General features: G+C 54.3%; 1 protein-coding gene and 1 long non-coding RNA gene across 4 annotated transcripts in view; one reads left to right on the top strand and one right to left on the bottom strand.

The window, feature by feature from the left end:
* The window catches only part of LRRC20 (leucine rich repeat containing 20), a 74,811-nt gene extending 49,844 nt beyond the window's left edge, over positions 1–24,967 (top strand). For 2 of the 3 annotated variants that reach the window (XM_045569342.1, XM_045569343.1), the window contains exons 4-5: positions 2,840–3,007; positions 3,572–3,820. In XM_045569342.1, the coding sequence (XP_045425298.1) occupies positions 2,840–3,007; positions 3,572–3,759 (356 nt within the window). In that variant the 3' untranslated portion in view covers positions 3,760–3,820. Of the gene's footprint in view, positions 1–2,839; positions 3,008–3,571; positions 3,821–22,936 lie in introns of those variants that run through there. The other variant, XM_045569344.1, reaches the window with a different exon arrangement.
* On the bottom strand, positions 7,279–13,107 carry LOC123650447. The gene is made up of 3 exons (XR_006739343.1): positions 13,022–13,107; positions 10,392–10,514; positions 7,279–7,322 (listed from the first exon to the last, which is right to left on the bottom strand). It is a non-coding gene; the product is annotated as an uncharacterized LOC123650447 (long non-coding RNA).
* Positions 24,968–25,472: the final 505 nt, after the last annotated feature.

The raw sequence follows: 25,472 nt of genomic DNA, 5'->3' as shown, positions 1-25,472 counted from the left end.
GCTGAGCGTCCACTCGGAGAACAGGCACTGTGGGGATTAAGGGTACAGACTGGATGAAGTGGGGTGCCAGAGTGGTCTCCCTCTCTCGGGCAGTGGACAAGTGCAGGGCCCCTAAGGCAGGGCAACAATGTGATGAGGTGCCCGGCTCTGGGCACAGGTGGCTGGGGTTCAGATCCTGGTTTGGGGGTTGGAAAAGGAAAGTCAGATATATAAGGCAGGTTGGGCTTTGTGTGACCTTGGGCAAGTTATTTCACATCTCTGTAAATTGAAGGTAATAGGTTATAGTAAAATTAAAATGATGATTATGTGTTCCTAGAAGAAGTGCCTGGAGTGGAGTAGTGTTCAACAGACATTAGTCCCATACGTAGTGAGCTAAACCTCTGGTGTCACACAGAAGGGCTGTCTCCTGGAAACTGTCCCCTGCTCAGGCCCAGCACTTTGTCAACGGGCGTGGGCCTGATCCCTCAGGTGGGCTGACACTGCCTCTCTCACAGCAGATCTGCACCCCGCCAGAGCTCGCTAGTGGGAAGTGTCCCCTCCCTTCCCAGTTGCAATTCAGCCCCTTTGGTCACCCTCACACATTTAAGGAGCTGGCCACCCCAGCTTTTTTATTTTTATATAAGTAAAGAAAGAACACATCAATTTAAGGAAAGGCGTATGTGGAACCGATTTTGGCAGAATTGTCAGGGTGACACTCAGAGTCACTCGTTCATTTATGTACTCTTCAAATATTTATTGAATGCTCACTGTGTACTGGGCAGTGTTGTGCATACTTTTCTACAATAGAGGCAAAGCCCCACCCTTGTGCAGTTTATGTTCTCAGAGAAAGAGCCAGATAATTTACAAGTAAGTTAACATGTTGGGTAATAATGGATACTATAAAAGTGAGCGCTACAGGAGAACAGAACAGAATCCAATGCGTGGGCATGAGTATCCTACTTTAGGTAGGATAACATTTGAGCAAAGATACAAATGAAGTGAGGCAGCAAGCCTTGCAAATACACGAGTAAATAGTGGTTTAGTAAGAGGGAATTGCACGTGCAAAAGCCCTGAGGCAGCAGCATACTTGGCCTGTTTGAGGAAATGCTGTCGGACAAAAGCACATTTGGGGAACCCTGGACTAGATGCTGTCCAACGTCTGCTCCAATACTGGGACCTTGTAAAGGTGATCTGGATAGCGTAGTGTCATTTTATGGTTTAAGGTGTGCCTATCCAAGAACCTGGCTGCTAGAGGGGGCCTGGGTTTGCCTGGAACCGATGGTGGATCTCCTAGTGGAACCTTGGGTTCAGGATGTCCCTGAAGATGGAAACATGGGAGGCAGCCCGGGCCCCCTGCATTATCTATTTGCTTCCTAGGGAGAGAAGAGTCATTATTTATCAGTTATTTGCTGAGTGACCACAAGGTGCCCTTTGGGAGGCTGGACGTAGGGACAAAGATGAGTCAGATGCAGTTCCCACCTGCCCAGAGCCCCAGCGTGCTGGAGCAGGGGACCTGCCACGGGGCTGGTCCCCAGGCATGTGTATGTGTGTGTGTGTGCGTGTGTGTGTGTGTGTGTGTGTGTGTGTGTGCACATGCACACATATGTGTACACAGGCCCTGGGTGGGGCAGGGGCTCAGCTCTCACTGCAGGACCCCTGGGAGGGGCTGTTGGGACCTCTGAGCAGCTGCATCATGGGGCTGTGGAAGGGCGTGGAGCACAGAGGAGGGGCAGGGCCGGCTGCATAATTGGTGGGGTCCAGCGAGAATTCTCTCCTGTCCAGAAAGCAGGGAAAAGTGCCCGTGAAGGTACGTAGGAAGCTTTTCCCTTTATTTGCAGTCTCTCTCGCAGCCTAGCATGGTGCTTTTCATTTGCTATTTCGTGTTGTTCTGAGTAAGGAAAAATCAAAACTTAGCATGAATTTTGCCATTCGTCCTTATGTCGTTAAATGCAATTATGAGAGCATTTAACTCGTATGTGGAAAATACACACTTCGTAATTTGTGGCTCATTTCCAGAGGTGCCTTCAGTAGACTAGAAGGACAAGCTCAAGCCAAACTCAGGAAGGCTGGAGGAGGAAGAAAAGTGCAGACTCCCCAGGCCCCCTCTTGTCAGCCTGTGTAATGCTCCCCGGCCACCTGCTAACATATTTCTGCCCCTCACCCCTCCTCCCTGTGCAGGGCCCTGTCACCTCCTGGCTTCTTTGCTAGAATGTGGCATTTCACCTTCATCCTCCACCACCCGGCCCGTCTCGGCACTGCCTGGGCCAGGCTCCCGACAGAGGGGCTCCCGGCCCCGCTCCTGCCTCACAGGTCCCTGCACAGGCCTCTGGTCAGCTCTTGCAGTGACCACTCTCCAGGCAGGACCCCACCCATGTCTGGTCAGCTGTGGGTGGGCAGGGGGGCAGGGGCAGGTGACACAGAAAGAACGTGGCTGCCCAGGCAGCCCCTTGGGCAGGGAGAGCTGTGGAGAGCGGGTCCATTAGCTGGGATACAGGGAACCCAGGCCCATCCTGGCCACCCCTTCAAGCCTGGAGCTGAGGCCTCGTCTGAGGGAGGAGCCTGCACATCCTGACCCCTTCTCTAGGCCCGGGTGTCTGTGGGGAGAGCCTTCCAGTCCAAAGCCGAGAGCAGGTGGCATGACCTCAGCTAGGATGACAGGTGGCAGGCCCCGAGCAATGGTAGGAGCTGTCCCTCCTCTAGCATAAATATACATTTAACCAGCTGCCTGCGGGACTTCCTCTGTGGCCTGGGGCTTCCTCACTGCTGTCCTGGCCCAGCAGAGAGCGGTGGCCGGCAGTCGCTGTGGCCTCTGGACAGCCCCCTTCTCACCCCGTTCTCTCTTCTTCCCTGCGCGGGGCAGAGCTCCACCTGGAAGGGAATTTCCTGCACCGCCTCCCCAGTGAGGTCAGTGCCCTGCAGCACCTCAAGGCCATTGACCTGTCCCGAAACCAGTTCCAGGACTTTCCGGAGCAGCTTACCACCCTGCCGGCGCTGGAGACCATCAACCTGGAGGAGAACGAGATCGTGGGTGAGTAGCCCTGGCCCTGGCTGCTGCGTGCGGCTCGCGCAGGGCGCGGGGCTCTGGAGTCCGCCTTGGCGGGCAGGAGGGAAAGCTCAGGCGTTCTGGTCTGAGACGCCTGAGCAAAGGCCACTGGGTCTGGGAAGACAGCCATTTCGAGGCCCTGTCACTTGCCTGGTGCTGGGTTGGATGCTTGCTTTCCCTGGGCAGATAGATGGCCTCGGCTGTCCCCGCGGTGCAGCCCTGAACTAGCCAGGCCACTGTGGACCTCGAGCTCTCCCTGTGTTGGTCTCCAAGACCCTCCGGCTCTGACCCTCTGCACCTGCTCCTCCCTGAGTCCCTGCCTTCATGGGAGCTCTTCCCCACCGCAGCAGGGGCCCTGGGCAAGCACGTACCTCCCAGCACGAGCAGGCTCCTCCCTGCCAGCCCAGCCTCCGGGGCCCCCACCAGGGAACCGGGGAGTCTGATGGGCGCCTTCTACAAACAGCAGACCCCAAGGGGCTAGGTTCCGCTGGGGTCCAGGAGTGGTCCCTCCTTCCTCCCACACAATGATGTGCCTCTCTGTCTCATGAGGACCTCGGAGGGCTCAGCGGTCCTCCAGCCAGCAGTCGAATCTCCCCAGAGAAACCAGGCGCTCCGTGGGGTCTCTCCGTGCCTGCTCCTCCTCCAGCGGCCCCTCCCTCCTGTGCACCCTCCTTCATTGGCCGTGGCCCCATTTCACGCTCTCTCTAACATCGCCTCTAATGTTGATGCTGTTCTAATGCCAATGATGTTAATAATAGCCCCCTTCAGTTATGCTTTCGGTTTTGTAAGCCCTTTTACAGCCATTATGCCATTTGATTAAAAGCAAGAGCCTTCTCACGGGGAATGGCCTGCTTCGTGCGGTGGCGAGTGCCTGTCTCCCGCGGATGCTGCAGACGGGACTCGGCCCTGGCTGGGTGGGAGGTAGGACCAGCTGACCTTTGAGGGTCTGGGTCTGTTCTTCGACAGGTGGATAAACTGAGGCCAAAGCACATTGCCGGTGACCATCGGGTTGCACGGTGAGACTGCCCGAGTGCCGGAACTCAGCCCTGTGTCTGGGGGGGCGTCCCCTTGCCTGCCTGTGGGATGCCCTGGGGATGGGCTCTGGCTCAGTCTTGTGCTCCTAAGACCAGGGTCCCCAAGCGGTTGGCTCCTCGGTCATGTGGGCCCCTGCACAGTCTTTAAGAAGAAAAGGCCTGCCCAGAAGTGCCTTTTCACCGTGAGGCTGTCCCTCCTCTGCTGTCCTGATCGCCCAGGGTCGGGCTGGGGAGCCCTCCCTTCCCTGCGTTCCTAGCCGGGCCCTCCTTGCCTGGCTCCTTCCTCTCCTGCTTCTTATTCACTGAGGCCCTTCCTGGTACCTCTGCTGTTTACCTAACTGGGGCAGTAACCGAGCAAGAGCTACTGCGGCCAGTGCCAAGACCAAAGCCGGGCGTGTTGCTGGTAGGCAGGTAGGACAGGACGGCGCTGGACTTGGCTTCCGCGCTTCCTCCCTGCAGCCTTGGAAGACTCCCAGCAGCTCCCTGAGCCTCGGCCTCCCACCTTTCACGTGGAAGGCATCCTCCAACCCCAAAAGGTGGTCAGAGATGAGAAGAAGGTAGCTTTTCCCAGGCAGGGGAGCAGCCTGCGTGCACATCGCTGCAGTCCAAGAAGTGACTGTCACTAAAGCAGGCAGCACAAGGTAGCCCAGGTCCCTTAACACTTCCCCTCCCGCAAGGGTGACAATATCCCTCAGCAGTGGCAGCCCCATACCGAAGATCTGCTGTTTGGGTTCACGCTGCCTTTGTGCAGAATGACAGTAATGACTCTTCACACCAAGGACGTGTGCGATCCCTTAGCCACAGCGTGATGGTCCCCATTTGGCACACATGGAAACTGAGGCTCTAAGCCTTCTTGGCCTAGTGCCTGTTGTACACCTGGCCAGGTAAAAGAGACAGCAGCAGCCAGGCTGTGTTTCCCAGTCAGTTCAGACTGCTGCCCAGCCTCCGCCAGGCCTGGCGACGTGGAGATGCCAGGGGCTGCCCCTGTCCAGGAGAGGATCCTGGTTCCCCCCAAGTGGCCAGCTGCTCCCAGAGGAGCTCAACTAATGCCAGGGCCCTCTGCACTGGGGAGGCCTTGGTCCTCTCCCGGGCCCCTAGCTGGCAAGAAGGGGTGCATGGAGGCAGCCACAGCCACTGTCCCCATGCTGGAGTCACCCTGCTCCCATTTTCTACCTCTCCCTGGTCCATTCTGGTTACTTGGTGGCTTCTCAACTCCCAGGCCAGCAGGAGCGCAGGCCGCAGCCTTCACACCGCGGGGCGCGCTGGCCCAGCGAGGAGCTTCTCAGCCCTTCGTTACGGAAATAGCCTTGCACTGTTGGCTGCTGGTGGCTGGTCCCCATGGGATCTCGCTGGGATAATTGTAGAAGGAGCTTAAACCACCTTCAAAGTGGTTTGTTTTTTTCCTGTCAGAACGCTTAGAGGGTGCTAGGAAAATAAAACAAAATTCTTATGAGAGAGAAATTTGAGATACATGAGTTGCCTTTAAGCTTTAGTAAGCAGAGAACAGGCGGCTCTGAAACAAGCCCCCAAGGGCATTGGAAGGACACCCACCCCAAAGGGCCCTCCCCAAAGATGCCTGTGGCCTGGCCCCAGGGAGGCCTGGAGGCTCTCAGCATCCCGCGCCGGACCGCTCACTGGTCCTCCTCTTTCCAAATAGTGCCGCCGCCTGACCTTCCTCTGCCCTCTGGGCCACCTGGGGGGGGAGGAGGAGAGGTGGCCCATTCTGTGGAGGAGAGAAGCTTGGAACCAACGGAGCACATCAGCTGGGAGGGACAGGGACACTTCTGTCTGCTTTCTGCTGCCAGCCTCTGGGAGGCGGCGGTGCCTATCCTTGGGGCTCCCTGGTGGCTGAATACCCTCAGGTCTCACATCTGTGGAGCCCGGGGCTGCCCCTGGTATCGCTACCTATGTGTGTGACCCTTTTCTGTCCTCAAGGGTGGTCTCCACGTCCTCTTCTCTCTGGAGCCACCTGCTCCACGCCCCGACTAGCGTCCGGCACAGTGTCTGGCGTACAACAGGTGCTCGGCTGGTGGGGAGCACTGCTTAGAGCGGGAATTCCAAAGCCCCGAAGCTCCTCTGAAACACCTGAGACACAATGGGGCAGATTGTTTCAGGCTGCAGGTTATGACCAGCTAGTGAATCAGGAAGTCAAATTAGTGGGTTGAGACCAGCAATTTTTTAATAGAATAGAATAGAAAATGTCAGAGTACATCACACATAGCACGATAATTACTGTTGCCTGACTTTTAATTTCAGTTTTACTATGTCCATGCACAGGTATATATACTGGCTCATGATGAAAATTGTATTCCTTTCTGTGTCATGAGGAGGAGGTATGCAAAGCCACTCCTGTGAGTGTCCTGCAGAGATTCGGGGGCTGTTCTTGGCAGCTCGTGCGCCCACCACATTAGACAGCCTTCCTTCCTCGTGTCCCCGCGCCTCTCCCCTACCCTGCACAGCCCGTGCTCTCGGTCTGCAAGTCCTTCCCGTGTCTTCTATTCCCTGCCTGTGGCCAGGCACCCTCAGTCTGCAGCTCTGGGCCGGGTTCAGGTGAGCAGGAAGCAGAGCAGGTTCCAGAGCCTCTGCCCACCTGCAGCCGCCCCCTGGCAGACACACAGCAGCTTTCTGAGGGGCTTCCTGGGTCCTTAGGGACTGGCCTGCCAGATGCGGTTGTTTGCTGTGAGTGCTCTCAAGAGAGAGGAAAAGGGGTTGTAGCTTAGAATGTTTGTTCAGACAACAGTCACTTACAAGTTTCTGGGACATGGGATGGTTCCTATATTTTCCAGATCAGAAAGTGGTGTGTGGAAGTTTTTATGTATTTGCAAACAAGACTGCCTGGGAAAATGCAGTCTCTGGGGGAGCAGAGGCTACAAAGGTGCATGAGATGCGGGCCCTGACCCTGAGTTGCTTACAGGTGTTAGCGTAAGCCAATACTACGCTGCTAGACAGGTAGCCACAGCTGGAGGGGAGGTCAGGCCTGCCGTGGGGTGACAGGGAGAGGACTCTCAGCTGGAGGGAGGCTGGCCGTGTATCCTTGTGGGATGGGGCTCCCAGGAGGATCCAGGGAGGGTTTCTGAGGAGGTGGAGGAATTTAGCCTGACTGTGGGCGATGACATAGGGACATGATGGGCCACCCATCTTTTGAAGATGAGGAAGTCAGCTCGCTCACCCCAGTTGCCGACACACGTGGCTTAAAGGTTGGGGCGGGAACTGCATTAAGGCCACCACTTGCTCACAAGCACTCGATGCCGCACAGCAGGTCGGTCCTGCAACATGTGGGGGTAAAGAGAAAATCATGTATCTGGGAGTCTTCATTTTGCTAAGCAGGAGACTATTTCAGTTAAGCTAGAATTTAACTTTTTTTTTCATATGTACATACTGTTCCAGAGAGAGCAAGAGATCATAGGAAAACAAGTCCTTGTTAAGAATTTAATAAATAGAGCAATGGCAGTTTTAAAAAGAAAAGTTTCTGTGTTACAGAGGGATGCTCTAGGCTGCGTTTACTTAATTCTGCCCTTGTGCTATTCACTTCTCTCTATCCGGGCCTGTATTTCTCCAAGTGTGGGCCCAGGACCAGCAGCAGCAGCAGCGCTGGAGGCCTGGTTAGAAATGCACATTCTCAGGCCCCACTCCAGACTTACTGGAGCCCTCTGAGGGGACGGCAGCAGGCTGTTTTAGTAGCCCTCCCCCCAGGTGTTTGGAGGCATGCTGAAGTTTGAGAATCTCTGCCTCAGCTCTCAGTTCTCAAAGATCATCCATAGACCAGCAGCATGGGCACCTGTGGGAGCTTGTTAGAAATGTAGGACCTCAGCTGGGCGCAGTGGCTCACACCTGTAATCCTAGCACTCTGGGAGGCCGAAGTGGGAGGACTGCATGAGGCCAGGAGTTCAAGACCAGCCTGAGTGAGGGTGAGACCCCATCTCTACTAAAAATAGAAAAATTAGCCGGACGTGGTGGCGAGCGCCTGTAGTCCCAGCTACTCAAGAGGCTGAGGCAGGAGGATCGCTGGAGCCCAAGAGTTTGAGGTTACAGTGAGCTATGATGATGCTACTGCACTCTACCCAGGGCAACAGAGTCAGACTCTGTCTCAAAAAAAAAAAAAAAAAAAAAAAATCCGGAAAAGAAAAAGAAGTGCAGAGCTTCAGGTTTCACCTCATATCTCCCAATGAGAATCTGTCCCTGGGTAAGATCCCTGGGTGATTTGTTTGTGCAGTAAGTCCTCACTTAACAGGTTCTTGGGAACTGCCACTTTAGACAAAATGACATGCTATATGCCGTAGGAATTTAACTCTTGTTTATATCAATTAGCCTATGGTAAAATTGGTTTTGTTATCCAGTACATTGTTTTGGTTAAAGTCACAGTATCCAAGGACCGAGGAACAACATTTAGTGAGGACTTACTATGCACACAGCCTGAGAAGAGCTGGCCCAGGGCCTTGTCCTAAAGCACCAGGTGCCGTTTCAGAGCAGCCGACTCTGTTAACGGCCTCACCATCCTCCCAAGCACAACTGCTCCTCCCCAGCACAGAAGGTCTCAGGGTATGCTCCTCAGAGCCCGCATCCCAATGCCACTGGAGTGCCAGTTAAACATGCAGATTCCTGTGTCCTATCTCACGCCTCCTGGGTTAGAATTTCTGTGGCTGCAGAGAGAGGCAGGTGAGGGATGCCACATGCCTGCCAGGCATCCAACGACTGTTTGCCACATTGCGTTGGCAGGTTGCAAGGGCATAGGCTTTCCCACCCTGGCCTTACTCAGCCGTGGCCAGAGTCCTATATAGGTCTAGGGAAAGCCACGGTCCCTGGGAGAGTCACACTGCGAGGCCCTGGTAGCTGGTATTTTACAAGGGATCGATTGGCAAAAGCAAATGCTTCCTGTAGCTTCCAGTGTGCCGTGCAAGGCTGTCAGCTCTGAAGACAGATCAAAGCGGAGAAACTGATCTCTTGCCCTCTTTCCTCTTTCCCCACAAAGCTGCCTGGCTCCTTTGGGGGCTGGGGTGGGGGTGGGGGTGGGGCTGTTCTAATCTGCATGTGGATTAGCAAATGGTGCTCTCTTTCTCCTCTAGCATCAGCCCTGCTCTCAGCAACCTCTGCTCGGAGCTGTAAAAGGCATGTTTGGAATCTGGCTGGTCTCATCTTTTGAGCTGCACCATATTCCACTTGGCACTGCTTGGCTGGTTAAAGATGGGAGGCCTTGCTGGAGAGACTCCTCCCCAGGGACATCTCACATTAAAGGGACCATGCCAAGGCCTCGAGGGCTCTGGGAGGTCCAGCCTGCTGCCCACCCTGCAGGCCACCAATGCTCAGTAGGATGGGATCAACAAGAAGTAGGGAATCTTGGCCAAACCAAATGCTTCTGGACCCAAAGCCCTGCCTCCTGCCAGGCCAGACAGTGACACAGGGGGAGGCTTCAGATCTCCCCATTTGCCAAAGAGGGTGCCTTGATCTGTCGGCACCAGCTGCCCTCAGAACGTCCCCCAGGCCCACAAGGCAGCTTGATCCATGGGCATAACAGACTCTCAGTGTGTCTCCTGGAACTGCCTGCCTGTCTTCTCTCTGCATGGCACAGAAGGGGAGACCCCCATGGCGATAACAAAAGCAGAAGCCAGTGCACACTCATCATCTGCCTACTTCTGCTTCGCTCCTGATGGTCTGTGGCCCCCTGCGAGGTAAAGAGCCTCTGAATCAAACTTCACTCAACCTGACCACTTTGCACATTGGACTCTTGCCTGTCCCCCTTCCCTTACCGCGGCTTCTCAGGGATTTGTAGCAGAAGAGGCAAAGGTCTGAAGCCCCACGCACATCGTTGCGTGAGCAGGCCACCTCATCTCTGCCAGCCCCCATCTCGTCTGCACAGTGGGGAGAACAGTTCCGCCCACTGGAAGTGGGGCTGGAGGTAGGGTCACTGTGATCACCTCCCACTGCCTGCTGGCCCTCCTGCCTCTCAGCCCACCTGGAACCCCGGTCACATGCTGCCTGCTCACTTACCTTGCTCCTTGCCCTGCAGCCTGCATTTACCCAGGGGCCAGGACAGAGGAGGCAGAGGACGCTGTTCAGGGTTGGACAGAGGTAACTGGTGGGTCACAAGGTCTGGGGCAGGGGTCAGCTGGCCAGGGAGAGTTTACCACAGTTGTCCTTCCAGAGGATTCTGAGCGGCCAGCCTGCAGAATGTGATGCCCTCCCCGGCCCCTTGGAGCCACCTCCCCTCCCCACTCCTGAAAGCATGCTGCTCTGTCATTCCATGTCCCACTCTTCCATCCCATTAGAGCTCACAGAGGGGGCCAGATAATTTCTGCCTGCCTAGGAGGTAATTGACAGTTGAGGAATTTCCCACTTACCACTTCAAGGATGGTGGAAAGGATGCTGGGTGAGGTGGCTGAAGATCTGTGTTTGAGAGCAGGCTTTACGGCTTACTATCTGTGTGAGGTCATTTAGCTGGGACAGAGATTCAGTTTCTCCGTCTGAAAAGTAGAAAGAGTGGTCCTTATCTATAGCCTCATGGTGTAGCGTGAAAAGGTAAAAGCCAGTAATGGAGCAATGCAGAATGGCAAGCTGGCTGCAAGGGACTGACAGTGCTGGGGGTGGCAGGTCCTTCCTCCTTCCCTGCCTCCCTTCTTTCCTCACCACATCTGTAAAAGGGATTTGAGATGGCCACTCAGTATCTAGAAGAGGGAAAGATCATGATGCATAGCTTTCAAGCCTGGCAAGGATTTGATTAGGTAGGGACCCACTTGGCAGGCACATCTGGGAGGACAAACTCAAACCCCTGGCACTTCTCTCCTGCCCCTGGATCTGGGGCTCCAAGCCCATCTGGAGAGAAATGGAGTTGTCCCCTTCCTGGGCATGGGGTTTGGAATTCCCCCTGAGCATAGCCAGCTGCCCAGAGTCTGAGCCTTGCCCTGACCCCTGCATCTTGAGTGTCATGGGACCCAGGGAAGAATGACTTGCCCTCCACGGTGGTAGCCGCCTGAGTGCACAACAGACTAGTGCCCTCTGCACCTCGTGCCCTTGCCTACTGTCTGCAGAGCTCCGAGTTGTGCCCACAGGCATCAATTTTGCTAGTAAGCACTTGAGGGAGTGATCATTAGGCAGTGCAGGGAGTGCTTGCCAACTGTGCAGCCACATGAAGGGAGAAATTGGAGTAAACAAACAAGCATCAAAAGCAATTAGTGCAAATTAGACATGGCCCCCAGCTACAAGGGTGCGGGAAGCTCCTGTCTGTAGCCCTGCCCCACGTGTCCACCTGGGAGCTAGCAAGCCAGGTCTGTGGACAAAAGACCTTCTACACACTTGGTCTCTGCCCTAATGGCATCCTCTGTGCCAATCACTGTGCAGTGAAGCCTTGATGAACCAGAACCTCCAAGTCTCCAGGATACTGTTGGCACTCTGCTGGCAGCACACAGGCCAACAGCAGGAAGAGAAGTTCTCTGACCCTCCTTTAAAACACAATAAATGGCTTCTGTGCTTTGTTCACCACCAGTCTCTACTCCCTCCTGTCCCTGTCTTTGTCCAGGGTGCTGGAGAGCTGCCCAGTGCTCTGGATTTTCAAGCCCAGCCCTGCAGGGGCGCCTCATTCAAGGAGTAAGAGGCGTGTGGCAACGCAGGCATGGATTTAGGCATTTGGGGAATGATCATTCATTCACCAGTTGTTTTTAACTGAGTGACTTGCTCTGTGCCAGGCACTGAGCTGGAGACACAAAGATGGACAAAGCTCACTCCCTGCTCTCACGGGGCTTCTGGCATTGTGTGGTGCACTAGCTGACACTTAGTGACCATTCGCTTGTGCCCTCCTCTAAGCACTTTTCAAGGATGCTCTTGTTTAATCCTCAGACAACTTTATGAAGCAGGTACTATTATTCTCCCCAGGTGAGGAAACAGAGGCACAGGGAGGTTAAATAACTTGGCCAAGGTCACACCATCTGGGCAGAGCCAGGATTCCAACCCAAGTGGTCTTGCTGCAGAGCCCTAGATATTTGGGACGGTGCTTTGCATAGAGAGAAGATTTTTGCACATAGCTATAGGGGGATAGCAAGCCGCAGCGTAGCTTTGGTTGGAAGGAAACTCCCTTGGGGTGGGGAGAACAGTATAAGACAATGAGGCAGGTTTCCCTAGGCCAGCTCTGCCGTGCATAGGGAGGCAGGAAGGCGGCATGCACGATGGAAGAATCGTCAACAGGCTCTCCCATTAATCCTCACCAGGGGTGCTCAAACCAGCTGTACATTCAACTCATCCAGCTAGCTTTTAAAACCCTGTGTCGAGACCATACCTCATGCCAGTTAAATCATAATCTCTGGTGGAGGGATTCAGGCTTCCTGATTTTTTAAAACTCTCCAGATGGTTCCAGTGTGCAAGCAAGACAGAACCACTGAGCAAGACCAGAACTCTCAGTCAATAATCACCATTCTGCCCCGAGCGTGGGTTCCTAGTGGCCTCCTTTCTAGTTGGAAGCACATATAAACCCAGCCTTGGGGAGGGAGGCCTATAAACATGCACCTCTGCCATCTCATTCCAATCCCTAAAGAAGCCATAGCCTCCCTCTTCCTCCTCTTCCCAATGTCCGCGTGTGCGTGTATGCACATGTGAGTTAAGTAGCTACGTCAGGGCAAGAAGAGCAACAAGCCCAGCCGTGAGAGCTGACAGGTGCTGGGAGGGTGGCAGAGATGAGCTTTGTAAACGTCATCTTTCCCTGCACCCTGCTGTCCCCTGGACCCTGCACGGGGTGCTCTGCTGCCCCAGTCCTGCAAAAGCCCCTTTCAGAAGGAACTTTATCAATAAGCCAAAGGTAGCAGAGAACACACAGAAAACAAAGGATGGGCTAATCCCAAAGAGGAAGCGTAGGCCGAGCGTGCTGGCATGAGTGGGGAGGAGCTGGCGGGAGCACCCCCACCCCAGCAGGCCTCATCTTCAACCCATGTTATTTCCCAGGAGCTGGTGCCCCTGGGCAGTGCCCTGCCTAACTCGTTCTCACCTTCGGAGCTTTTCTTCTTTTTGCAATCGTAGAGGAGGTCTCATTTCTCTGACAATGATATCCAACCTGAGCAGAACGATTCGTACAGTTGGCATCAGCCACTTTGATTTCCCAGCGTAGAGAAGGATTTACAAAGGAGCCATCCTCGCCCCCCACCCCCAGGGAGAACCTCAGAGGAGGTTCCACTTCACCAGCCCTGTCACCCTGCAGTCCTGGGCACGTGGCACAGACACACAGCGGATGAAGCAGCTCTAGTCCTCCACAGGGTGTCTAGACACACACCCACCACCAGCTCCCAGGGAGGGGATGCAGACGCTTGAGAGGTGACAGTGAAATTGCCATTCTTTTCTGAGGCCCTCCCCAGAGCATCTAATCAAAGCAGTTGGAGGAACTACTAATAAAAGAGGCCCAGGGCAGCCTGGAGGAAGGCGCGGGCCTTCCGGTGGCTGGACTGTGGGAGGGGAGGAGGGAGGAGACAAATGCCACCAGGCCATCTGAGTTGCTTATCTGGCTGTCTCCAGAGCGGCCAGTGAGAAGACCGTGTCCTTTCTGAGGAGGATCGTTAGGAGTGGGCATTGATTGCGTGTCAGCTCTGGGCTCGGGGGCCTTTGGAAGGAAGGGTTGTGGCGAGATGCCCCTGGCTGCCACCTTTGCTGGCCAGCCTGGGGCACAGGAGGAAATCACAGCCAGGGCTTTTCTCCTTTGTATTTCTTCCCCTGCAGCTCCTACTTAAGGGGGAAAAGGTGTCTGTAGGTTCTTCAGTAGATTCCTAAAACACTCTGCTTCCCGTCCTCTGAAGAGAGTGCCTGCCACACTTTCTGATCCTCAGCGACTCCATCCACCTTGGAGAGCACCTGCGGTCCCCTCGACGTCCCCTGTGGTCCCACCTCACAGACCATGAGGCAGAAGGGCCCTCTTGAGGAGCTAAGGTTCAGAGAGCTGAAGGGCCTGGCCTGAGGGTGCATGGCTTTAAATGGCAGAGCCGAAATTAGCGCCTGCTGGGCGCGGGTCTTTGGCCCTGGCCGCCCTCCCAAATGGACCTTCTCTGTACTCTAGCTGCTCTGCAGATTGAATAAGTCTTTCGCCTTTTACCAAATGGCCCTTCTTCAGCAGCGGACGAAGAACTCTCTGTTCCACGCAGCTTTTCCTGAGGGCTGGAGCTCAGGAACTGCAGTGAGCTGCTTGTTCCCTGAGGGCTGGGGCTGCTCTATTTCTGTTTGCTTCCGGCCCCACCCGTGCCGGGATGCGCCTTAGTGCAGGGGAGGCTCAGCCACTGCCCCGACCTGCCTCCCACCAGCAGCGCGTGGTCTGAGAGATGTGTGTGCGTGTGGCTCCTCACAGGCACGGTTCCCTGTCCCCGCCGGGTGACCACAGTTTGCTTGCTTGTCTCTTGTGTCATTTCCAATGGGGGCGTGAAGCTCAGCACAACACGGCAGGACATCCTTGAGCTTAGCTGCTTTGGTCGCCAGGCACCAAGAGCTGCCTGGAGGCTGAGCTCTGCGGCCGGGCTGGCCTGGATTCTCAAGCAGTGCTGACTCGGAGGCCAGCTGGTCTCCACCGGGAGCCCACTGCCCCTTGCTGCTTCCCTGGGCCCAGACCCCTCATCCTCTCAGCGTCCTGTTGGACTGTGGGTACCTCGGGGATGGAGAACAGCGCTCTGGAGCGATCATTTTTAATCATCTTGCTTCTCAGCTGGTCCCACTGGCGTGAAACGAGTTTACCAGTCAATATTGCTAATGATTAGTGAGAGGAGGCCAAGCCGACCTCAGGGGAGTAATTTTCTATAAATACTGCCCACTCCGATCCTGCTATTCTTGATTACTCCAAGCTTCCCACAGACACAGGCAGGAATCCAGGATGGCTGTCTGCGGCGGGAAGAGGGCAAGTCGGGCACGGTTAGTCCTGGTTGAGTTCCTTCTCCCCTGCCACTGGCTGTGAGCCTTTGGCTTTGGTCCCCGCCCAAGACACAAAGACACAGAGGCCTATGACCACCCCACCATTGTACGCTTGGGGGCCAAGGGACAGGTAAGGGAACATTACTCTGGCTTCCTAAAAGGATTCTAGAACCTCACATCCTACATTCTACAGTCATAGGCTGAAAGAGATGGAAGTAACCCCAGATGCCTTGTAGACTCAGAGCCTCTCATGATCTGGAATAGTGGAAAAAGCTGGAAACAACCTGAATGTCCACAAACAGAAATAGGAGCCAGAGTGGTAGGTACATCCATACCCTGGGCTATGATGCAGCTATATAAATGTCACCAGTTTGTAACCTAAAAAGATATTTACAACACGTCATGAAAAAAAGCATGTCATGACATGGTATCTAGGAGGCCACACTATGTATGTGTGTATGTGGATACATACTTATACATTAAATACATTAAATAGTTTGGGAGGCCATATACCAAGACATAAGCAGTAATTAATTCTAGATGGTGGCACATGGCGATTTTCTTTTTGCTCATTAATATTTTCTAATTTTCTTTTTTTTTTTTTTTGAGACAGAGTCCCACTCTGTTGCCCTGTCTAGAGTGTCGTGGCGTCAGCCTAGCTCACAGCAACCTCAAACTTCTGGGCTCAAGCAATCCTTCTGCCTCAGCCTCCCGAGTAGCTGGGACTACAGGCATGTGCCACCATGCCTAGCTAATTTTTTTCTATATATATTTTTAGCTGTCCAAATAATTTCTTTCTATTTTTAGTAGAGATGGGATCTCGCTCTTGCTCAGGCTGGTCTCAAACTCCTGACCTCGAGCGATCCTCCCTCCTCGGCCTCCCAGAGTGCTAGGATTACAGGCGTGAGCCACCGCGCCTGGCCTTATTTTCTAATTTTCTAAATCGGATTACTAGTGCTAAAGGGTCAGTGTCTTATCACAGCCTCGGTCCACAGCGGCCTGGCCCCAGCTGGCAAGTGTGCAAGGATGGGTAAGGCGGGGATGGGCTCCAGCTCTGGACTACAGCTGTGATCATGGAATTGACCAAGCTGCATTGATGGTGGGTCTGCTGTGTGCCCAGCCCAGGGTGCTCTCAAGCCTGAAGGGACTTGTGGTCTAGTCCAAGCAGTAAGACATTCATTCATTCATTCGTTCCTCCACCTGAGCACCCCGTGGGCGCTGTGCTTGGTAACACACCTACAGGAGTGAACAAACATATCTGCAGGTCGCAGAGTGTGATGTGTGATTCAAGTATGATGTAAAGAAAGTGTTATGAGAGTTTAGAGGAGGGCCAGGGGGAGTGACAAAAGAAGTGGCCTGTGAGCTGGGCTTTGGGGAGCAGCAGGACACGGGTGAGTGGTGACGAGGGCATGGCCCACAGTACTGCAGGACAGGCTGAGGCCCCTTTCCTCTCCAGGTGTGCCAGATCCAGAGACCTGGCTTCTGTTATCACTGTGCTGCCAGTGTGCTATGTGGCCTGGGGAAGCTTATTTAGCCTCTTCTAGCCTCAGTTTCCCCATCCACAAAATGCAGATCATTGCATAGCCTCCTCTCCAGCCTCCAGCCATCTGTCTCTCTTGTCAGTTTGCTGTGAGCATAAATGATCTTGTTTAAGCTTTATCCAGAAAATCCCAGTTGGCCTGTTGGGCTTGTCACTTGCTAATGTGACTGCTCTGGTGTGTTGGTTCTGCCAAGCTTTGACATGCTCTGATGGCCTTATTGCTTCTTCCTCTGAGCTGCTCAAACAACACTCACAGCTAAATCAGGGGAAAGAGATACCCCTAATCCCTGCTCTGCCCTGTGACGTCTGTCACCATCCTTCAGTTGGGCGGCTCAGGGAGTTCCACAGACCCTAGAGAGGCCAGCTCGGTGGTAGATACGGAAACAACAGGCTGAGACCTGGACAGTCTGCTCTCCCTGGGCCTGGAGCCACACAGCTGTGCTCCAAGGCTGGGCTGAGCCAGTCTTCATGCCCAGCAAACCTGCGGCAGCAGCTTTATGGGAGACCCTCTTCCTGCCCTCAGGCACGAGCCGCTGGCCTCCCCAGCTAATGGACAGAGGAGTCACAGAGTCCAGAGCGGGAAGGGTCTTTAGCCACCCCCAGTCAAACCCCCTCTGGGGAAACTGAGGCAGTACCAGTGGTCCCCGGTGGCAGATGGGGAGCTGGGGTGACTTAGCAGCTCTGAGCCCCCATCTCTGACAGTTGAGTTTGCGATGCTCTCAGCCCGGGGTCCAGCCCTTCCTGAGTTGCTCAGCCAAACCTGCCATCCAGATGACCTTCTGGGGGCTGAGGGGCTGGTGCAAGGAGACCAGGCTCTGGCCTTGGCCTTGCCCCTCCGTGCATGGGGCGAAGCACATGGGCTTTTGTAAATCCTGCCTCCACCACTTACTGGCTTGGCGACCGTGGGCACCACAAATCTGAGACTCAGTTTCTGTACCTGCAAAATGGGTCATTGCGAGCAACCATCTAGTGCAGGGCCTCAAATATCAGTTCCCAGAAGTGGCCTCCTTCGCCAGGCCCATTTAGACAAGGTACCAGCCCTCCCTGGGCCTCGGTTTCCTTCTGTGTCCCATGGACGCTGACTCCCCACGAAATGACTTTACCTCTTAAAAGCCCAGCACAAGGGGTTTTCTTATTCTGGGTGATCGAGGCAGGGGGTTGGTGTGTGCCCCGCGCCCATGCTGCCAGCTGTGCTGTCAGGGACGGCCGTGACAGAGCTGCTGCCACCACGAAGATGGTGAAGACACCAAGGATTCAGCACTTTTCTTCCCGGCCGTTCCTGGTGGGGAAAATGGGGGCCCAGATGGAGAGGGGAGATGAAGAACTGCCGTGGGCAGCCCTTTCCTTCACCTGTGAGGGCTGGGAGGCGCCAGGCCAGGGTGGTAGCAGCTGTGCAACGTGACATTTGCATGGCACGAGCTCCGCAGAAAGCGAAGGCAGTGGGTGGGCACTAATATCACTAGATCTCGCTTTTCCTCCTCTCCCAGGAGTAGTGCCTGCTCATAGCCCTGCATTCTCCAAACAGCCTTGTCTCCGAGTCTTTCCCTCCTCAAACTCCCAAGTGTGCCCTGGACTCTGGGTCCCTCCCACGCCTCCTTCGCGCTCACTCCTGTCCTCTCACCTATCACAGGGGACCTGCTTGCCAGACAGGTAGTGTCTGCTTGTTGGGGACCCAGCCCCTGGCGTAAGCATTTCCTGGGTCCCACCTAAGACTAAAGGTGGCGAGTTCCTCTGGTGCAGGGGTTTGGCTGCCTGTTCTCGGGGCCCGGGAACTCCTGCACGGAGGACACATGGCTCCTCTCTGGTCAAGCCAGCCTTCTCTGTCTCAACATCAGCCCTGCCACCCAGTGGCCAGGTGACCTGGGGGACAAAGTCGCTATCTCCCGCTGGGCCTCGGTTTCCACAACTTAGAGGGCCCGCCCAGCTCCAATGGTCTCTGCCATGATCTGTGCAGCCCCTGGCCAACAGCCCACAAACATGAGTGCCAGCTGGTTCTCTCAGCTCTCAGTGGAGGCCAGATCTGGGGCTTTTGTCCTTTGGTGAATGGTGGGAAGGGGCTCGAGGAGCTGTGGCACTTTCAGGAGAAAGCTGAGGCTCACCGCCTCTTCCCTGTCCACGTGATCTGGCATCCAGGCCCTCTCGGGGTGAACTCAGGCTGGGATGTTGCTGGCCGAGGCCCGCGGGCTTGCCCTGGGGATTGGGGGTGGTGCTCGGCGGCTGCAGGCCCCACAGTAGTGGCAGGGAGCAAAGGGCCTGCCCTTGTGGAGTGCACGTTGCTGGCACAGTGCATACAGGTGTCTTGTCCATTTCACATGGCCTCCCTCAAGGGTGGGCAGTGTGACCCCATCATACAGGGGAGAGAGCTCAGGTTCAGAGATCCTGCCTAAGGCAACACAGTCAGTCACTGGAAAAGCCAGGCTCACCTTTCTGACTGCAGAGCACGTGCGTCTCACTACCGCTCACCCGCTCCCCAAGTATCACATGAAGTGAAGGATCTGGGGGCCTTTGCCTAAAGAAGGTGGTGGTATTTGCTGAGCTACAGGTTTCAGAAGGGTTGTCATGGACGAGAAGGGATAGGTTTGTTCTGCACTGTGACCCACAGCAGAACAAAGAGGCCTGGAAGATTCTGGCATGAATTTGAGAACATCTCCAGGAAACCGTTTCTCTCTGGGCAGGTCAGCAAGGAAATGACTGTCATGGGGACATTATAGGGCCTGGAGATTCTGCGACTCCTCCTTGTGTCCCTAGCTCCTGCTGGAGGTGGAGCCCTGGGCTGTGGAGGGACTGGCCTGGTGGCCCAGGCGGTGGTGAGTGTCGTGGTCAGGGGAAGCCAGAGGCACTCCTGCTGGGTCCCTGCAGCCCTGCGGCAAGACTGCTTTCTATCTCCCGTATCTGAGGGGGCCCCTTGGAGAGCACTCGCAGTGGGGTGGGGTGGGCTATGAGGTGGGAGGGTTACCTGGAGGTGGCATGAACAGCGTGGGCTGAGAGGCAGCTGGCCTGGCTTCTTAGCCTGGCTCCAGCGCTTCCTAGCTGATGTCCTTGGGCAAGGTACTCGACCTCTCCACACTTCATCTTCCTCATCTGTGAGACGGAGATAGCAGCACTCAACTGAGACAGCTATTGTGAGAATTATATAAAGAGCTTAAGTCAGCAAGCATGAAACACATGTTATTAATACTTAAAAAACCACCGTCAGCAACAAAACGACCCAGCAGAGCGATCTCGAAGGCCCACATCCTGCAAACTCCCACGGTGCTGGGAATGTCTTGGGCAGACAGCCGTGGGGAGACGAGGCCCCTGGAGGCTCCCATAGGTGCAGAACCGCCTGCTAAGTCACTTGCTCCCCTCCCATGCCCACCTCATCCAGTCAGGCACGGACAGGGGACACTGGAGCATGATGTGAACCGGCTGGCAGCAAACTCAGGCCCCAGCTCTGTTTCTTAACAGCCGCGTGCTCTTGAGTTTCCTCCTGCAAAGTGGGCAGAGGAGCGCTGCGCTGCCCCCATGGCTGTGGGGGGATCACACGTGGAAGTGCTTTGTGCTCACACGTGGAAGTGCGTACACACATACGAGGGGCTTTCCTGGGCCGGTGGCCTCCCCTGCCCCTTCTCCCCAGGACGGCTGGGGCGGAGCCACATCCCAGTTGCCAAGTCCTGAGGGGAGGACAGTATCTGACTTCAGGAGATTCAGTGCTGGGGCTCTTTCCTGAGCAAAGAGAGCGGGGCCCACCGTGAGCGCTGCCCGCCTTCACCGCAAGGCTCAAGGCAGGGGAGGGGGAGACTGCAGAAACCTCACTAAAGGTCAGGACCCTAGTGTGTGTCAGCCTGGAGGTGGGGCAGGCAGGTCAAGGCCTCCCTGAAAGCCCTTGTAGCGAGGCAGGGTACCGAGCTCCTGGTAGACCCCACGGGAGTTCTAGAGAGCAGTTAGAGGAAGTATACACACGAATCCTTCAATGGAGCAGTCAGTCCCGCTCCTGGGCACACATCCAGAGACTTTTCCACACCGGCCCCTAAGGACATACGGAGGCCACCTGGGTGTCATTGCTGGCAGAGCAGAGGGGCAGAGTGTGGTGGGTGCACAGCATGGTGTGCTAAGCAGCAGTCAAAGCAGATGGATTGGGTACTCACGGGCCTCGTGGATGGGTTGTAGAGCATGGCTTAGTCAGTAGCACTGTCACCATTGGTCACTAATGCCCTTCCCCACAGAAGGGAACCGGGACTTCTTGGAGAAATGGCTGATTCCAGGGCTGGGGCAGGGAGGGCTCAAGATGAGTCGCATCCCAAATACTCTGGGGCCATGTCAAAAGACACGGGAGCCACACTGAGGGTCTCCCACTGGCCAAACCTGGGACAATTTGAGCATCAAAATAATGAGATACCATAATGAATTGTAAACCACTAGAAACATACGAGCCACATTGATAACAAATAGGCAAGTGGGAGAGAAGAGAAGGCTCTTGCTTACACTATAGGGTGTCCCAAAAGTCTCCATATGCAGGGAAAATGGGAAATTGTAGCTAAATGTACCTTTATTTACAAAATATTCATTACAAAATTTTTCCTTTTTATGGAGACTACAAAAAATCAAGTCTGGATTCAGCTTACTATGAACTCGTGACCTTAGGCAAGTTACTTGCTTCTCTGGGCCTTGTGTCCTTTGATGCTAATATCTAACATTCATTCAGTACAGTGTGGAGTACATAGATTGTCTTATTCATCCTGAAACAGTCCTGTGAGGTATGTACTGTAATAGTGTGGTTACCCTGGTATGAATTTAGCAATTTGCTTTTAGCCACACGGCTGTCCTGTCACATGGCAGGCCTGGGAACTGGACTGCAGACTGAGTGATCCTGAAGGTTACGTGGGAGGATCCAGAGTGTTGTCAAGTGTTAATACAGCTGCTGCCTTATTCTGGTCCTTTCTTTAAAAAATTGAGGTGCAATTCACATAACATACAATTAACCACGTAAATTAACCTGTTTAAAGTGTACCATTGAGTGGCATTTAGTACATTCACAATGTTGCACAACCATCACCTCTGTCTAGTTCCAAAACACTTCCATCACCCCAAAAGAGAACCCATACCCATTAAGCAGTCACTCCTTTAGTTCTCACGCCACCTGTTTGAAGAAAGATTCATTATTTCCGTTTTCAAGATTAGGACGCTAGAGTACAGGGAAGCAATAACAGTTAGTAGGGGGTAAAGCTGGGCTTCAACTCAGGCCTGTCTATGAAGTCCTGAGTCTGTGACACTAGGCTATGTGGCCTCTTCACTTAGAACTCAACATATTGGCCCTTGAGTTAACTAGTAGATCATTACTTTATGTATGTTACAATGCGGCATTTTTGGTGAGTTTTGGGAATGCCCTAGTATTATTATATAAGTTAAGTAGATGACAATTTGAAACTTGATTTGCAAATTCTACACATTAAATTTTGGAAACTAGACCTGTAACAAGAGAAAAGCTTGTTTTGATTGCAGATAACATTCAACCTCTGGTTGATGATCCAAATTAATATAGTCTGGAACTTCCCACATAGCCCTTATGGGGCAGTGATGCAGGAAGGACACATTATTGAGAGTCCTGATTAAGTTTAATTTTAACTAACCTCCCTTAGCTAGACCCGGGGTAGTCATGTCTCCTCCTTGGGGACACTTCAGGGTCATGATGGACCAGATGATATGATAAAGAATGGTCCCACAGTTAAGAAGAATTTCCATACCAAGCAGAGTCCTATGGATTAAAAAAAAAATGGAAAGAAAAGAATTAATTATATTATTAACTATATATGGCATTAATTACAGTCACAATGTTTTGCAACCATCAGTGCTATTTTCAAAACTTTTTCATCACCCCAACAGAAACTGTAGCTATGAAGCAATAACTCCCCACTCCCTGTCCCCTAGTCCCTAGTCAACTGTTCTGCTTCCTGTTTCCTTCCATGAGTGTGACTACTCTAGCTGTTTGTCATTTTGGGCCTGACTTTCATTAGCACAATGCTTTCAAGGTTCATCCATGTATAAGCATGTGTCAGAATTTCATTCCTTTTTATGGCTGCATAATATTCCTTCACGTGTCTATGCCACGTTTTGTTTATCTAGTCATCCACTGACGGACATTTGGCTCTTGTGAGTAGTGCTGCTGCGAACATTCACATAAAATATTTGTTTGAGTACCTGTTTTTAATTCTTTCAGCTCTGCCTAGGAGTAAAATTACTGGGTTCTACAGCAACCCTATGTTTAACTTTTTGAGAAGCCTGGTCCTTATTTTTTGGGATGCTTTCCTCCGTTTGTCATATCCTGGTGGCCACGGTGGCCCCTCGCACAGGGCTGGGCACCAAGAGCTGAGCCCACGTGCAGTGGGTGTTGGACAGCTGCCTCTTACCACCGTGTGTTCCAGGTCTTCCTGGCCCAACATCCTTCTTCTCTGCCTGCTCCTTACCCCAGCCCCTCTAACCTGTCCCCTCTGTCCCCAACAGATGTGCCCGTGGAGAAGCTGGCTGCCATGCCAGCCTTGCGCTGCATCAACCTCCGCTTCAACCCACTCAACGCCGAGGTGCGCGTCATCGCCCCGCCACTCATCAAGTTTGACATGCTCATGTCGCCGGAGGGCGCCGGGGCCCCCCCACCATAGGCCATCCTCCTCATGCCCACCCAGCAAGGGACAGAAGCCACTGGCCTGGCACCCTGATGGGAGGGAGGCCCATGGGCCCATGGGAGGCCAAGCTTGGGGGGCTGGGGGCGGGTGGGCCGTACAGCGTGTGGTGGGTGGGATGCAGCCGGTCCAGGATAGATAGCTTGCGGCAGTAGTGGACTTGGAACGCCTGAGGGAGGAGGTGAGGTGGGGGCTGCAGCCTGGACTCTGGGCACTCACAGCTGCTGTGCAAACTTGGACAGATCTCCTGCCCTCTCTGAGCCTTGTTACTTGGAGAAAGGGCAGGGAGCCTTTGCCTCCTTTGGGTGCCTTGGAGGTTGTTCAGGCAGTACCTGCCTCCAGGTTACCTCCAAATCATCGGGCAGCTCTGAGCCCACAGAGGAGCACTGCTGAGCATTTTCTGGGCCCTTGCGGCTTAGAGGCCTTGTTTCTAGTACTGAGAGCCGGTCGCTGCCCTGAGAGGAGTAGAAGCCAACCTCCATCTATTTATTGCTTCCTGAGAACCAACCTGGATTCGACCCTCTGCAGGGCCCATCCTCAGTCCTATGGGTCCCTGGCCTGGCAGGATGGTCGGTCCCCTGCCAGGAGAGGGCCTGGGCCTCTTGCTTCCTTGTAACACCTGTGGTTCGGAGAACCCCAACCTCTGATCTGCCAGGTATCTACCTCCCACCTCCTCCTCCTCCGTGGAGCAAGCAGACTCAGAGTGCCCCAGACCCCACCTGCTCTGCACCTTTGTCTGGATCTGTAGAGGCACCTGGGGCCCCAGGACTTGGGGCAAAGGCAGACCACGCAAATCCTGTGTCCTGTCGGCCAGTGGCCACTTTACCACTCCTAGGGTTAGGCTGTTCGGAGCTCGGACCGCCACTCAGCTCAGTAAGCCCTTCTCAGAACATTCCCAGCTCCCTTCTTCCTGCCCAGGTCTCCTGTCTCTTGGCACGGAGCCCACAGGTTGGGCCAATGTTGGCCCACCACTGAGTGCTCTGTGCCCAAGAGAGACTTGTTCACTCTGTTCATTTCCCAAGGTTGCTTGGTCAAACTCTGGGAAAAGGGTGTTCAGGGTCAGAAGGTCAAGACAGGATCTCCAGGATCCCCAAGTCCAGGCTGTGGATGTTGGGGGCAAGTAGAGGCTGAAGTCCTGTTCAGGCTTGGTGGGCCCCACCCACCCTGTGTCCTGGTGTGGGATTTCTCCTTATTGAAAAAGATGCACACTTTTGTGATGTGCACAAAGGGAAAGTATGGCCGGAGCCTCACAACTCCAGGTGTGGTCTGTGGATCGACAGCAGCAGCGTCACCTGGGAGCTTGTTAGAAATGCAGAGTCCCAGGCCCTGCCCCAGAACTGTCGGCTCAGACTCTGCATTTTAGCAAGATCCCCAGCTGACTCCTACAAGCACTTTACAGTTTGGGAAACAAGGGCCTGGGGGTGACTCTGGGGATGACCTTGGAGTAGAGGATGAGTGTTCTCAGTTCTCCACCTGCCATCTCCAGGGCTTTGAGTCTCTGCTCAGCCGCCTGCCTAACTCAGCCATGGGAGACCCTTGGCCTCTTAGATCTTTCCAGAGTCTTCCTGACACTCCCAAGGGAGGGAGTGATCTGAAGTCACAAGGAGATGAGGGTTGGGCGTGCCTGGACCCTGTCTTTCTGGTCAACCCCTGCATGCCAAGCCGCCTGCTTACCCAGGTCCTCACCTCAGGCCATTTGAAGGGGTTGCTTCTGGAAGCTGTTTTCTACTCTGCTGGGAGAGTTGCCCTTGCCTCTCTAGGAAAGCTTGGGCAGTCGGAAAAGCCCCCAAATCAGAGCTCACGGTGTGAGTGAGCCTCTTAGCTTCAGTCTGCAATAAAGAATGTGTTGGTTTCATCTGCCTGGCTGGTGTTTGGTTCACTCTCGCTGCACACACCCCCTGTGGCCCGGCTGTCAAACCAGCCTGCAGGCAAGAGGGGCTGCTCCTTGTGTTGAAAGCACGAGGCAGAGAAAGCTAGACTGGAGGGATACTCGGGTTGTCCACAGGTGGGCACAGGCACGGCCAAGCAGAATTGGCGCAGGACTTGCGGCTCCGTGCTGCACGTCGGGGGGAAACTGTACCTGGGAAGGCTGAGGAGACCACTGTCTCCAAAGTTCTCCCTCACTGGTGTCAGAAGTTACACCCATAATTTGTCCCTCTGGGTCCCTGGTTATCAAAGAGGGGTCTCCAGACCAGCAGCATCAGGACCACCGGGAAGCTGGTTAGAGATGCAGGTTCTTGGCTCCTCCCCAGATATGCAGGATCAGAAACTCTCTGTTTTTTTTATTTTTTTATTTGTTGGCTACAGAGTCTCGCTCTGTTGCCCGGGCTAGAGTGCCATGGCGTCAGCCTAGCTCACAG

The sequence above is a fragment of the Lemur catta genome, chromosome 14 (assembly GCF_020740605.2).
Source record: "Lemur catta isolate mLemCat1 chromosome 14, mLemCat1.pri, whole genome shotgun sequence".
Taxonomy (NCBI): Eukaryota; Metazoa; Chordata; class Mammalia; order Primates; family Lemuridae; genus Lemur; species Lemur catta.
Note: the sequence above shows the minus strand (reverse complement) of the source record. Positions and strands in the feature narration are given on the sequence as shown.